Below are 15,098 nucleotides of genomic sequence, written 5' to 3'. Positions count from 1 at the left end.
TCACCCCATTTTTATTTAATTTATATCAGACTTCAGGTTTTGCCCTGGCATTAGGAAACATTGTTCATGGATTGTCTGTGTGTGGACACGGAAAAGCTGAAGACTTGGGCAGCAAACTACTCCCTGCCTGGATCAGAATTGTTCTAACAGAGGTAGAGGTCACCTGTTGTATGTTATTTCATATTTTTATAATGGAAAAAGAACTACTTTATTGGATCATTTATAGGAGTTGCTGAGATATATACCTTAATGGTAAAAGAATAGGCAATTTTAAATGCAAGAGACCATGTACTTTTAATCCCTTATAAATAATGCATTCTGCCAACTATTGTAATTTTTTGAACTGGCTATTTTGTCTGTGTTTTAATTTTAAGACAAATTTTGGTTTTTGAAAAATAAAAGCAAGAATCTGCCCATGATCTGACAAACTTAAAGTTTGGTCCCATTTCGACCATTTATTTATCTGTTTCATAATAAGTTTTACAGAATCTAAACCCAAAGACTGATTCCCTCTTGACATATTCTGATGCTTTGTTTTCAGGGCTCTCCCACAATGCTTTGTCTGGCAGCTCTTCATGGCATGGTGGCCTTGGTAGGCTCTGAAGGGGATATAATGCAGGTAAAGAAACAGTCATGTAGGAGAAGACATCTAAATGTGTACATAGCCATAGCAGGAAAAGAATAACCAGTGTCTCAGTATGCTAAGGACAGAAGGATATATGCTCATGGTAATAGTTATACCAGGCTTTTAATGCCTTGCTGTATGAATAATTGCTCTTAAACAAGGATTCTTTCTATAGAGATTTATTCTTTGTTTTATTTGTTTTGTAGAGATTCAACCTGGCCAACTTAGGTGCTCTCCACAAATGTCCCTGCCTGAGAAAAGATGATTGAATGATAAGAAATTGCAAAAGTTATTTGCAAGAAACTCCATTTTGTATCTGTAGTGTCTGATTTATATCTACGTAATTATTCTTTAACTTCCAAATATTTTCCCAGTGGACATATATATATGTAACTTTATAAGTAATTCTAAAGGAGCTCCTTTTTTATACAATAGAAGTTTATTGAGTGATTGTTTACACACCATTGTGAACAGGTACCAGGAAATCAGTGATAGATAAAGCATGGGCCTTTGAAGAGCTCATAGCTTATATATTTGAAATATAAGGACATAATGATAAACTATTTTATAGCTTAGAAAATGGATAGCTCATGCACTGAAAATATAACTCTTTATGTTTTTATGGGGGTGGATGGGACGGACATTTCTTCTTTCAGCTGAAATCAGAAGACATCCAGACCTCTCATTTTCAAGGCAGACTTAATGAAGTCATTAGAACCTTAACTCAGGTGAGAAAATGAATTTAAAATCCTTGGGTGGGCAAACATATCCCCCTTTGTTGTCTTTTTTCGTATTTCATAATACAACATGTTTTACCTGGAAAATGGGAAAGTCTCTGATTATTTCCGCTGAGTTCAAGAGGCATTTGGGAGTGATGTATGGACCTGTGTTCACTGACAAACATGCACCACCTCTGGGGGAAAAAAGAAAGCTGGGAAGTTTTTAGTAAACTTAAGTTGGCATTGGTTTTTCTTAAAAATTAAAGCCTGATTCTGCAAGGAATGTCAGGTGCTGAAGATAAGGAAAAATAGATGATCAAAGGGCACAGCAGATCTTGCTAGAAAGGTCAAGAGACACTAATTCAGATGTCACTGATAAAATTATATGGGCATATGATTGTCGTTGGTGTCCTTTACTGAAGAGTAGACATATTAATCTGCTAAGAAATGCTTTTATCTTTTAAGATTTTTATTTTAAAAAATTATATTTGTTGCATAAAATTTGAAAGCACATAATGAAGGAAGCTGAAAAAAATATCACCAATGGTCCTCAACTGTTACTGATGTTTGATCATACTTCTTTTCAAGCATTCTTTTGTTTATATAGTATTCTTACTGTATATAGAACTTTATATTTTATTCTTTTCATTTAGCATCCTTGTATTCATTCTTGTAAAATGTAGCTGATGATAATACTTACCACACAGAGGAGTTTTAGTAATTCATGCTTTTAAAAGTAAACATAAATCTCTGAACAAACAAAACTCTCTTTTTCATGTATGAATAGAAATATACTCAAAAAAGGAATTTTACTGAAATTTAAGTTGCCATAATGTGGGAGAAAAAATCTGTAAATGAAAAGCATTATTTTAAAAATCCTTATGAATGATAAAGCAGCAGTAGAGCATAATTTACAAAAGAGAACAAAATGTATCTCCTTCCAATCTTAGAGGTATTTTCATCTTAAGTATCACCCCTTTTCTACTGTTTGGATTTTTTTTTTTTTTTTGCCATTTTTTTTGAGACTAGTCTGACTCAGTGAAACCTGAAAAAACCACTAGTACTTTCTGCCATGATTAAATGATTGACTGAATTATTCATTCATTCAGCAGATACTTCTTGAGTATCTATATGACCCAGGTATAGTGTACTAGACACATATTTCATCTTGTCATAGGACTGCTCCTAGCCAGCCAAGCCACCACCTCCTAAATGACTGGTGACTTTCTGTGAGTGACCTTTCATTGGATAGAACTTGGATCTTATCCCATCATTGAATCATTACATTTTTATTTGTAGGTCATCAGTGTCTCTGGGGTGATTGGTCTCCAGTCAAATGCAATCTGGCTTCTTGGACATCTTCATCTATCTACTCTGTCCTCAAGTCAAAGTAGAACCTCTGGTAAGATTGAAGTCCTAAAACACTGGAGCTAGAAGGGAGGGATTGATGACCCTGCGCTCTGTACTTCATTAAGAGCATTAATCTTCACAACAACCCCAAGTAATGGGTACTACCATCTCTATTTTATATCAGAGGGAAATGGGGTATGGAAAGGCTTCCTGACTTACTGGGGTCATGTGGCAGTACATGGTGCATACGTGGTTTGAACTCAGATCTTTCGGCCTCCAAAGCTCATGCTCTTTTTACTTCTTCTCTCTGCCTCCCTTAGAGAACAGTTGAGACATTCAGTCTCCCGTATTTCACAAATGAAGAACTCATGGCTCAGAAATACTACATGAGTTACGTACAGAGTTAATTTGGTGACAAATCTAGACTGGGAACCAGGCCCTTTAAGCTTGGAACAAACTTATTTTACTAGATGTAATGGTGGTTTGTATAGTATTCATGTTTCATTAAAAGTCTTCATATATGGCTGGAGTTTTTCTGGCCTCTGATTTTGAAAAAATAATGGGGTAAGTATATTTAGAGGTATGTACCTTCTTAGCCTTGGAATTGAAATTCTAGGTCTTAATATAACAAGGCCTTTTCTATTTCTAGCTTTTTGGTAAAAGCAGTAAAAAATATTTACAGTCCCCACATGCTTAATTTACATTTGTACTTGGAGATTTTCTAGGGAAGGAATGACTGTTAATACATTTGCTCCTTGTTCTTTATAGAATTTTGGCCCACTGACTATTGTGGACCCGGGCCAGAGAGGTTTAGGTATCAGTGATTCCTTATTAAAACTTAGTTTCACTTACCCACTGACAAGTAGTCTAGAGATGGCATTACCATAAACGTGGTCCTCTGTAATTACTATTTCTCTTTTCTTCAGTCGTTCTGTAGCTATAGAAATAGGACATTGGTCCACAGCCTTCCCAATGTAGTGTGAACTTTAGGCAGCTAAAAGTTACCATATTAAAATGGAAAAAGGAAGAAAACTTAGTCACACTGGAAGCCTTGGGTAATACTAGTTTTGAAGGGCAGGGATCTCACAGTGTACTGGTAAGATAGGATATTTATGTCAGGCCTTTACTTTTTTATGTAGGCTTTTAATTGCCATACTATGGGGTACTTGGTCTGCCCCACATATATTCAAATCAGGTACTAGTGAATCATGTTATACCCAGGTTCTTATGAACAAAATGATTGTGTATCTGGAAAAGTACAGCTACTTGTTCCTGATGGAATTTTCCAATTGAGTCATTTCTTGCAGTAAAAACCATCTCATGAAACAATTATGGGAGACTGGAAAGAAAAGAATTTAGGAGACACTCAGGACTGAACTAGCATAAATGTGACTGCTTCACCATTCTGGGTCAGCAAGCACATCTGGTTATTTACACAAATTGGTCACTTAGAGGTCTCTGCCTTAGGTAAGGGACTGGTGCTGTTAATACTAGTTGTTGAATTTCTGTGGTTCATATATCTGATTCAGCATGTCCTAAAGTGGTGCCTACTACAGTGGTCTCAGCCAAGAAGCTTAGCAGACTCCTTGCTGACCCTGAGGAGGTCACTGGATTGGGGCTCATTGATGTGAATGTGGAAAGGATTTTTTTAACCACTTCACTCGTGTTCATCCTCTGTGACTTTTTTTTTTTCCAGCCTTTCCTAAGTTTGCCACCATTTTAGATTTGCTTGCATAGCTTAAGTGATTACTTCAAGGCCAGTCACTTACTCTAATAAAATTAGTTGCAGCCACAAAGTATTGTGCTGAGATTAATGGCATAAACATCTCCGCTTTGTCTCTAGGTTGATATGGCAGCATGAGATCATTATCTTTCCTTCATTAGTCCTGCCAAGTTCACTGGTTAATTTGATCATTTTCTGTCTCCACAGTTCCTACTGACTATAGCTATTTGCCTGAAAACAGTTTTATTGGAGCAGCCATTGGCTTCTTCATTACAGGAGGAAAAAAAGGCAAGTGAGCACAGTTCTTGAACTTTATCATTCTTTTTGCATGTTGTTATAAGTAAATTTGTATAACCTAAGCATGCCTCTGTAGAATCAAGCAATACAAATCTAAAGGGGTGAATATTTTCTTCTGTTAAACCATCTTTGCAATAGAGAAGACCAGCAGCTAGCTACAATAATTAGTACATAAATACACACATTGTGTGGTTTCTTTGAATCACTGTCTCTGACCATGGGTGGCTCTGTGAAAATATTAATTTTCCATTTGGCCACTTCAAAGGTTATAAGCACAGATTACTTTTCCTATCAATTTCAACCGCATGTGATCTAGAAAGAGAAAACACATCTGGATGCAGTTTCTATCCCAGGATCTGTCTTGCAAGTAGATCTTACCCCTGCATCTTTTATGATTACTCTATGTTGTTGAAATCACTGGCTCTAGTCCCTATTTTTAGTTTGTATTCTTTTTCTTTGCAGACACTTGAGCCTTTGTGATTCTGTATTACTGCCACCCCCATTAGAGTACAAGCAACTTGAAGACAGAGATTGAGTGCCTTTTGTTTTTAACTGGAGCCAGAACAATGCCATGTAACTTATGGAATCAATGCTCCTTAATAATACACATATAATTTTCAGGGCTATGAGGAAAAAATGGATTAGAACTGAATATGCATGGCTCAGCAATTAACTTCTTTAATGTGATATTCTTTCATTGATGGGTTTGCTAATTTTATTTTTCCTTGGCTAGGCCAATCTTCTTTGGTTAGGTCAGTCTGGGCAAAATCAGTGCCTGTATTACAGCAAGACGATCCCAAATTTAGAAAGAAAAAAAAATTTAAACAAAACTGGAAAAAATCTGTAAGTGGCAGTTTGATTCGTAAGCGTCATGGAAGAATAAAATCTTATCTTTGGAAGGGAAGTTAAAGCTGTGTTGTCTGATTTCCCACTGGGTACAGTAATCCCTGGAGCTTCCAGATTATGAATATTTTCATAGCCTGGAGACAAATTATGTTAATTTCTAGAATTTTTGCTATTATTCTAGGATCCTGAATTAGCATGATTTACATATCCTCAGTAAAAATTGACATATGGTTATGTGATTTTTGTACATGACATATTTATATATAAGCAGATTATATATTACACATAATGTACAGTTGGTTCATTGTTTATGTTGCCATAAATTAAATCTACTTAAATATTATAGTAGAGATGTCTTCGTTAGAAAGAAATTCATACTAAATAAGCATCTAAAATTTCTATGGCCAAACTAATGCTAGGGATATATGTATATTTCTGCTATATTTTTTGTTAGGTTGCTGATTGATATGAAATTTTAAAATGATGTGAGATATTTTCATGAGAAATAAAAGTAAAAACTCTTAAGGTCAAATGAAAGATAGACTCTTTTTCTTTTCTGCTGATTAAATTGTGAGTCTGGCTCCCCAGATCCATATTTCTTGGCAAAAATGAATTTTCTCTGAATCTTATGGGAAATTTTTGGTTGAATGTAACATTTTTATGATTCCATAGTCATGGTACAACAGGAAATGTTCTGCTATAAGGCTGAAATATCAAGTGGAACTGAAACCAGTGTTGTTACGTGCAGTCTTGCTGAAAGCTATTTTAAAACAAATAAATGAAGTATTAAGAATGCCATATTACCAGTCAGATTTTTGGCATTTTCAGGTTGTGGGAGAGGGCTGTCGTCTTGACAGGTTGGCTGACTAGATTCAGAGGAAAATCTATTCAGCCTTACACATTACTAATGATGACCCCAGAGGAGTGGGGGCCGTGGGAGGCTGACCTCCGCCTCCAAAGCCCATTTACAAAAACAAAACCAGACCCTGCTCTATGGGGCTAAATGGGATGGCCAAATGCGGAGGTGTGCATGCAAACGAGTGTTTTCTTCTTCAATATACCCAGCTCATTTGAATTTTAATAACTCCCTTCTGAAACAGCTTTTGAGTTTAAATGTCTGGATGTCACTCATCAGAGCCTGGTGGGGCTGCTGATAGGAAGGATGGCAACTTTGGTGAACTCTTTTGCAGAATAAATGGTTTTAGAAAATAAAAATAATGCTTCGCATAGGCAGAAAATTTTAGGAATGGCATGATTTCGTTGCTTCTGCATGCTACTTTTAACTTTGACAACTCACTAGAGGAAAGAAATGTGACAGGCCATCCCCAATCCACACTTGTGCCAGGATGAGATTGGGCATCATGGTCTCAAATTTAGCCAATCAAATTTGAGATAGTGAATCTGTTAATCTGTTTTCTAATGTTTACAGCTTTCTCAATGAGTACTCAGTTTAGTACTCATGTGATAGAACATGTAAGATGTTCATAGCACCCATTCTTTAATGCAGACCCACATTTTGAAACCATACTAAATAGATGAAATTCCTTCAGTTTTTAAATAATTCAGTTCATGGCTTTGAATATAACTGGGTTTCGTTTTGCTTGTTTGCTGCACCATGTGACATTCTCCTTTCTTCTCTGATAGCTCTGGAATTCTTCTATCAGATATATTGTTCCTTAATCTTTTGTCATCATTATTATCTATTTTTGTGAACATTTCTTTACTATCCTAGGCTTAAAATCTTTGCTCATCCTTTAGTTCCTCCTAACGTGGATTTTTTTCCCCTAAAGAACTTCTGATTTTTGACTCTTAATATTTTGCTTCTTTTGTACTCATTAATTCTTTTGTCTGATTTCTGATTTTCTCAAGATCATATGCTGTTCAGATCTCATCAAGATTTTATCCACTTCTTTTATAAAACATTAGAAACATATTTAAAGTACTTAATAAAAGTGATTCTTTCTAATGCTAATACTAGATATTTGCATATAATAGGATTATTTTTGTTATTATATTGTTGGGGAATGTGACTAACCCTTTCTAAGCTTGTATTTTCCTATTAGGCTTTAAAAGTTTACAGTAAGAAGTATTAACTGAGCAAACTATATTTAAGTCCATGTAATAGTTATTATGAATGGCTTTCTTTCTTGATATGGATTCATTGGTCAGTGTGTAAGTATTGGGCTTGTGTACAAAGTACAGGTAGGCATATGCTCCATCAGTCATTTTTGGACTATTAGCATGAGAGGTAATTGTTGAGAAGGAAATACGCCAAAGGAACAGACTTAGTGAACTCTGAATATAGAATAAATGATAAGAGAAAGCTGTCCTATTTTCCAATGCAGTCATGGAGTTGATTGCCAAGATTATGTGTGATTTTTGAGTATTTTAATTCAGAAATAGTTTACCTGTACAACTCTTTTTAAAAATATTATTAGAAGTCAGTATATATGTATAACACTAAGTTAAAAATGTTTAAAGAAGAAAATAAGACAATCCTCTCTCATGTCACCACTTGGAGATAACCGCTATAGATATGTCCTTCATAATGTCCTTTTACATGTATGTGTGTGTCTTATATTGGCCCATAAAATGTATATTATTTTATTGTTTTATTTTAAAATTAATAACTTTACATGTAAATGAATGTATTAGCACTCATATCTTCCAAAAGAAGTCTTGAGGAAGTAAGAAAATAATCCTGTTGCATCGTTTTCTGGACATTTGTCAATAGGATACGTTTTTGGTGTGGTTGATTCCTTTTTTGTTGTTGTTGTAAACCTCATGAAAATGTTTGGAAGAAAAAAATGTCACCAGTTATTCCCTGACTGTACAGCTCTTATCATTTCCTGATATTACTTAATTTGTTGCTTTTGTGGACACAGTTTTTATGCATTTCCAACTACATGTACATATACTTTGTGTTTTTAAACTTAGTATTATAAACTTTCCCTGTTTTCATATATTACCATAACAATAATATAATAATAATTATTATTTTTCAAACAAGGTCTCTGTCACCCAGGGTGAAGTTCAGTGGCACAATCATGGCTTACTGCAACTTCAAACTTTCCGGCTCAAGTGACCCTCCTGCCTCAGCCTCCCAGGTAGCTAGGCGTGCAGGTACATACAACCAGGCCCAGATAATTTTCTTCTTTTTTGTAGAGATGAAGTCTCATTATGTTCCCTAGTCTTGTCTCGAACTCCTAGCTTCAAGTAATCCTCCTGCCTCAGCCTCTTTAAATGTTGGGATTACAGGCATGAGCCACAGCACCTGGCATAGTTCTCATTTTTAAATGACTGTAGAATATTTCTTCAAATTCATAAGTCATCTTAATTATTTTTCTATTGGTCATATAAAAAATTTCAATTTTAGTGAACTTTTTTTTTTTGAGACAGTGTCTTGCTCTGTTACCCAGGCTAGAGTACAGTGGCATCATCTTGGCTCACTGCAACCTCTGCCTCCCAGGCTTAAGTGATTCTCCTGCCTCAGCCTCTTGAGTAGCTGGGATTATAGGCAAGCGCCACCAAGTCCCCCAAAAATAAAATAAAAAGCTCCTTTTTTTTTTTAAGTAGAGATGGCATTTTTCTATGTTGCCCAGGCTGGTCTTGACCTCCTGGCCTCAAGTGGCCTGCCTCTGCCTCCCAAAGTGCTGGGACTGCAGGTTTGAGCCACCACGCCTGGCCTTTAGTGAACATCTTTAAGCACATAGCTCTCCTGCTACAGCTTTCCTTCAGATAAATTCTCAGTAATGTAGTGAGCCAGGAGTTTGAGGATTTGGTGATTGTAGGTGTGACCTAGCCTCATTGCCCTTCAAAAAAGTTGTACCACTTTTCAATACCTCAGCCTGTGTAAATTTGCAAAAATGTAAGAACATAGAGGTTAAAAGCACAGGAGTCAGACTACCTGGCTTCATATCCCACTTCTGCTACTTGCTGGCTGTATAACTTCAGGCAAGCTGTGTCTGTAAGCTTTGACCACTTCTGTAAAATGGAGAAAATAATTGACTCCCTTTTATAGAGTTTTGTAAGGATTATGAGTCACTTTATATAGCAGTTCTTAGAAAACAAAACAAAGAATAAATTCCTTCTATTATAATGTCATATTACAAAGCAGCCCAATAAACAAATGATAATAAAAACCAGTCAGGTATAAAATGATACTTTAAGACTGTTCTCATTTGCATATAATTGCCAGAAGGCTTAAAGATTTGTACATTTATTTACTGTTTAAGAGGTAGGTATTTTTAAAGTAAATTTTGGAATTCTTAAAAAATTTTATTGTTTAATTAACTAATAATTATACTTACGGAGTACATAGTGATGTTTTGATGATATAATGTATAGTGATCAGATTAATGAGTGTATCTATTTCAAACATTTATCATTTGTGTTGGGAACATTCAATGTCTTCCTCCTAGCTACTTGAAACCATGTATTGATAATTATACTCACCCTACAGTGGTATAGAACACTAGAACTTATTCCTCCCATCTAATTGTAGTTTTGTATCCTTTAACAAGTCTCTCTCGATCTCTTTCATCCCCCTGCTCTTTCCCAGCCTCCAGTATTTTTTTGTTCTACTTTTTACTTCTATGAGATCAACTTTCTTTTTGCTTCCACATATGAGTGAGAGCATGTGGTATTTAACTTTCTGTTCCTGGCTTATTTCACTTAACATAATGTCTTGTATTTCTATCCATGCTGCCATGACCAGCAGGATTTCATTCTTTTTGTTGGCTTAATAGTATTCCACTGTGGATGTATACCACATTTAAAAAATCCATTCATCTGTTGTTGGACATCTAGATTTATTCCACATCATGGCTATTGTAAATAATGCTAAAATAAACATGGGGTACAGATGTCTCTTATATAATAATTTCCTTTCCTTTGGATACATGCCCAGTAGGAGGATTGTTAGATCATATTGTAGTTCTATTTTTAGTTTTCTGAGGAACCTACATAATATTATTTATAGTGGCTGTACTAGTTTACATTCCCACCAACAGTGAATGAGTTCCCTTTTCTTCACATCCTCACCAGCATTTGCTGTTTTTTGTTATAATAGCCATCCTAACTGGGGAGAGATGATACCTCTTTGTGGCTTTGATTTGCGTTTTCCTGATGAGTGATGCTGAGCAGTTTTTCATGTATTTGTTGACCATTTGTACATCTTTTGAGAAATATCTCTTGAGATAATTTCCCCATTTTAAATTCAGATTGTTTATTTTTTTTGATGTTGAGATGTTTCAGTTTCTTGTATATTCTGGGTATTAGTCCCTTGTCAGATGAATAAGGTGCAAATATTTTCTCCATTCCGCAGGTTGTCTTTTCATGTTGTTGATTATTTCCTTTGCTATGCAGAAGCTTTTTAGTTTGATATAATCCCATTTATTTTTGCTTTTATTTTCTATGCTTTTGAGGTCTTATTTATAAAATCTTTCCCTAGGCCAGCGTCCTGAAGCATTTCTCCTACATTTTTATAGGATGAGAGATGGGGGGGTCTAATTTCTGTATATGGATATCCAATTTTCTTACCATCATATATTGAAGAAACTGTCCTTTTCCCATTGAGTGTTCTTAACGTTTTTGTCAAAAATCAGTTTGCTCTAGATATGTAGGTTAATTTTGAGTTCTCTATTCTGAATATCTTTTAAAATTTGTATTTTTATCCTTTTATTTTGAAGCAATTTCAAACATAAAGTTGTAAAAATGTATAGAAAAGTTGCCAAAATTGTCCCCCTTTTCTGACAGTAAGAAAAACTCCACATTCCTTTCAACCAGAGCACTATTCAAGTTTCATCAACAATCGGAATAATGTTTTTAATAGAAAAATAATCTCATCTAGAATGTTGCTCTGCACTTACTTGTTGTGTCTCTTTTGTCTCCTTCAACCCAAACACTTCTTCAGTTTTTTCTGTGACTCCTTGACTTTAACAAGTTTTTAGATTAGAAGACAGTTATTTTATAGAATGTTCTTTAATTCGGGTTTGCCTGATGTTTCTCACACTAGAGTTAGTGGGTCACTTTTGGTAGTGTATGACAGACGTGGAGCTCTGCGCTTCTCACTGCATGCTCCCAGATGGCATATGACGTCTCAGCTCCCTCCACTGGGGTGGTGAGCTTTGATCACTTGGATAAGATGTCTTCTAGATTTCTTCACTATGAAGTTATTCTTTTACCCTTACTTTCAATAAATCTTTCATGTGGAGATGTTTTGAGACTTCAAAGATACTCTATTTTCATTCTATTTTCACCTATTAGTTTTAACATTCACTAATACTTCTTGCCTGAATTGATTATTAACTGTGATGGCTGCCAAAAGGAGATTTTTAAAAATCTGTGATTCCATTTACATTGTTTTTCTTAGGCAATCTGCTATAAGAAAGTCCTCCTACCCCTGCCCCTCCTCTCTCTCCCTTTCTCGTCTTTCTCTCTCTTTTTTCTCTCTTTCTCTTTTTCTTCTCTCCTCTTTTTCTCTCTCCTTTCTCTGTCTCTCTCCCTCTCCCTCCTTCTCTCTCCCTTTCTTTCTTTTCTCCTTCCTTCTTTTCTTTTCTTTCTTTCTTTCTCTCTCTGTCTCTCTCCCTCTCCTTCTCTTCCTCTCTCCTTCCTTCCTTTTCTTTCTTTCTATGTAGACTCCTAAATTTATATTTTATTTATTCAATTATCTATTATTTTGATCTTCAATTTGTCCAATAAATTGAATGAAATGTTTAATTTGACCAATAAGAGCCTCTTGTGTCCTTTTGACACAACCCCCTCATTCTTTGACTAATTCCTTTGTGACACAAGATGATGTCCTAGGTTTATTTTATACTATCAGCCACCCTGTAATAGATACTCCAGGTGTCTTTTAGTGGAGAATGGTATTAAGAAGCTAACATCTATGTGCAAAGTGTCTCATTGCTGCTGAGGTAATCTTTGTCTCTAGGCCCTTTCAGTGGCCAGAGCTAGGAAATACATGTTCTTGTTCTCTCTCTCATCTATATTTATTTCTGTATTTAGATACACAGAATGAAAAGAGTTCAGTCTTTCTTTTTCCATCTGTAACTCCCTTTTCTGACAGTAAGAAACTTGACTCTCACTGTCTTCAGTATATTTGCTCATTTGCACAATCATCCTGGATGTAACTCATCTCCTGTCCCTACTGGACCGCTGTCTTGTTAAACTGCCTTCCTCACTCAGGTTTCCACTGGCTGCCACCCTGCTTTCTGGCCTTCCTGGTTTTAAGGGGCCTTGGGATATTTTTGCTTTTAATAACAAAATGTTATTGAAGTATTCGGTCTTAGGATACAAAACCTACCAACTTTTAGTGTCTGTCTGATGTATCAGAGTCATCTATTGATTTTAAAAACTGTCTTGTAGTTTCTTTCAGGGTGCTAGGTATCTCCTAGTTCCCGCTAATAGGCAACGCTGTAATGCTCTCTGCCTGTTGTTCCATGGACTTAGTCTAGAAAATTCCTACTCATCCTTTCCATCTTGATATAAATAGTCTTTGCTTGGTGGGGGAAGATAGGGGCTTCCGTGATGTTCCTAGAGTAGGTTAGATTATTTATGTGATGCTTTCCTATATATTTTCATAGTGCTTAATACATGTGTCATTTTTTACATGATTATTTATAGTTCTTTGTTTAAAGTATGTGTTTCCCATTAGGTGAGATTTCCTCAATGGACAGGAGCCTGCGTTTTATCTTAAATACTTAGAACAGATTGGTAGGTAATAGTTTTCTAATATTTGTTGATCTAGAACTTTAACATATACACAAATAGATATATAAAGACTAGATAATTCTAAGCTAAGTTATCTGTAAACAACATTTAAATGGAGAAAGTAAAGACATGTCCAAACCACAAAAGCAATATACTAGTGATGGAAAACATACAGACTCCAGCTGTTAGCCCACTTGTTGCCAGACTTACTGTAAGGGTTACACATATGCATTGTGGCATTGAGATCTGATCCTCTGTGTAGCCAAAGTATGTGTGATAATAGGTCCTGTTGTAATGCATTATGTTCACATATACCATTTATATCAGGATTCTTTGAGGCTGTCAACTGGATGAGAGATTTAAAGTAACTTTGTTTCCAGGTTTTACCACATCTGGATCTTTTTAACAAATACTGTTAGGCCTTCTCAGTTCCAAATCCATTGTCCATAAAACATTTCATGATTTCTTTTAATCTAAAAAACTCATTTGAAAGATGAAGCACTGTAATAAAGGAACTGATCATTCCTGTTGCTTAGATGTGAACTCTTTTGTCCAGTGCTAAAGATCTCTGGGGAAGGAACTAGTTCACTGTGTTCTCCCTTGGCTTTGGGACTGCGTCTCTGTCTTTCCATACCTCCCCTAAAATGCATGAAACTGCCAAATACTTTCTCCATTTCTAATAGCTACTATAGTTCCTCTCATTCCAGTTAGTGTCAGCATCAGTCCCTTACAAAGAGTGGAAATTTTTGTGTGAGTCTAGTTATATTACTCAGTACTGATCGTTTGCCCTTTTAAATGTGAAGATTTATGGCATTATTGGACTGATACAATTTTTCAACCCTATTCTCCATTTTACAAATTTTCTTTGTTGCTGACACTTCCTTGTATATTAGGTCCATTCTAGTGAATATAGAAGCAACATGTGAAGTGCAGTTATTAGTGAAAGTTGTCCTGTCAAAGGAGAGCTCATTGTTTTAAGAATAAAACATCTGGAAAATGGTCATATTTCACATGGGGCCCTGGTATTAGAAGACAGGTTGAGTGCCTTTTCTGGTTCCCTAGATCCTTTGGAAACTCCAAAATCTTTGTAGTGGATTCTGTTAAAGTGCCTGGAAAAAAATATTATGTAATTTTGAAAATACTCAATGTCTGAAAGTTTTTTAAGTAGAAATCTGTTTATGTATTAATGATTTCCAGTACAGAATTGGATACATGTTCTTAAGTGGAGAGATGTAATTCTAGCACAGATATTTACTATAATGTCTGCCAGGTTATCAAACTATTTGAATCATGTGCCAAAAAGACCTCAAAAAGCTACTTAATTTTTGTGTTTTCTTTGTGTGAAATCAAATACTGAAATCTGTAGCCAAAATTGTATAGAGATACTTAGCACATATGTGTAATCAGCATGGAGTTATGTGAATAGGCAACCAGTTAACTCCTATCACAGCTTTTTTTAAATCACATAATTTATTACTCCTGATTTTGCCTTGCTTGTTTGTTCTCTCATTAGAATATAAGCTCCACAAACATAGGGACCTATTCTGTCTTGTTTAACACTGTCTCCGCTGTTGGAGTCAGTACCTGATACCTAATAGAGATTCAGTAAATAGTTGAATGAATGAATGTGTTTATAAACGTATTTACTTTTTTTGTCAGAATTTTTTTTTTCCTTATAATAGCAATAGTTGGCCAGGTGTAGTGGCTCATGCCTGTAATCCCAGCACTTTGGGAGGCTGAGGTGGATGGATCACCTAAGGTCAGGAGTTCGACACCAGCCTGGTCAACATGGTGAAACCCTGTCTGTACCAAAAATACAAAAAAT

General features: G+C 35.5%; 1 protein-coding gene across 9 annotated transcripts in view; it reads left to right on the top strand.

Moving 5' to 3' along the window:
* FOCAD (focadhesin) overlaps positions 1-15,098 on the top strand; it is a 315,851-nt gene that overhangs the window by 260,265 nt on the left and 40,488 nt on the right. For all 9 annotated transcript variants that reach the window (XR_010344245.1, XM_012449997.2, XM_064381096.1 and 6 more), the window contains 5 exons: positions 30-152; positions 542-619; positions 1,282-1,353; positions 2,644-2,746; positions 4,625-4,705. Coding sequence is in view for 8 of the 9 variants with exons in the window: in XM_012449997.2 (XP_012305420.2) it covers positions 30-152; positions 542-619; positions 1,282-1,353; positions 2,644-2,746; positions 4,625-4,705 (457 nt within the window). In the remaining variant the exon portion in view is untranslated. The remainder of the gene's footprint in view (positions 1-29; positions 153-541; positions 620-1,281; positions 1,354-2,643; positions 2,747-4,624; positions 4,706-15,098) is intronic.

Source organism: Aotus nancymaae, unplaced genomic scaffold (assembly GCF_030222135.1).
Source record: "Aotus nancymaae isolate 86718 unplaced genomic scaffold, 86718_ANA_hifiasm-v0.15.2.pri h1tg000003l, whole genome shotgun sequence".
Taxonomy (NCBI): Eukaryota; Metazoa; Chordata; class Mammalia; order Primates; family Aotidae; genus Aotus; species Aotus nancymaae.
This window is presented reverse-complemented; position numbering and strand designations above follow the sequence as displayed.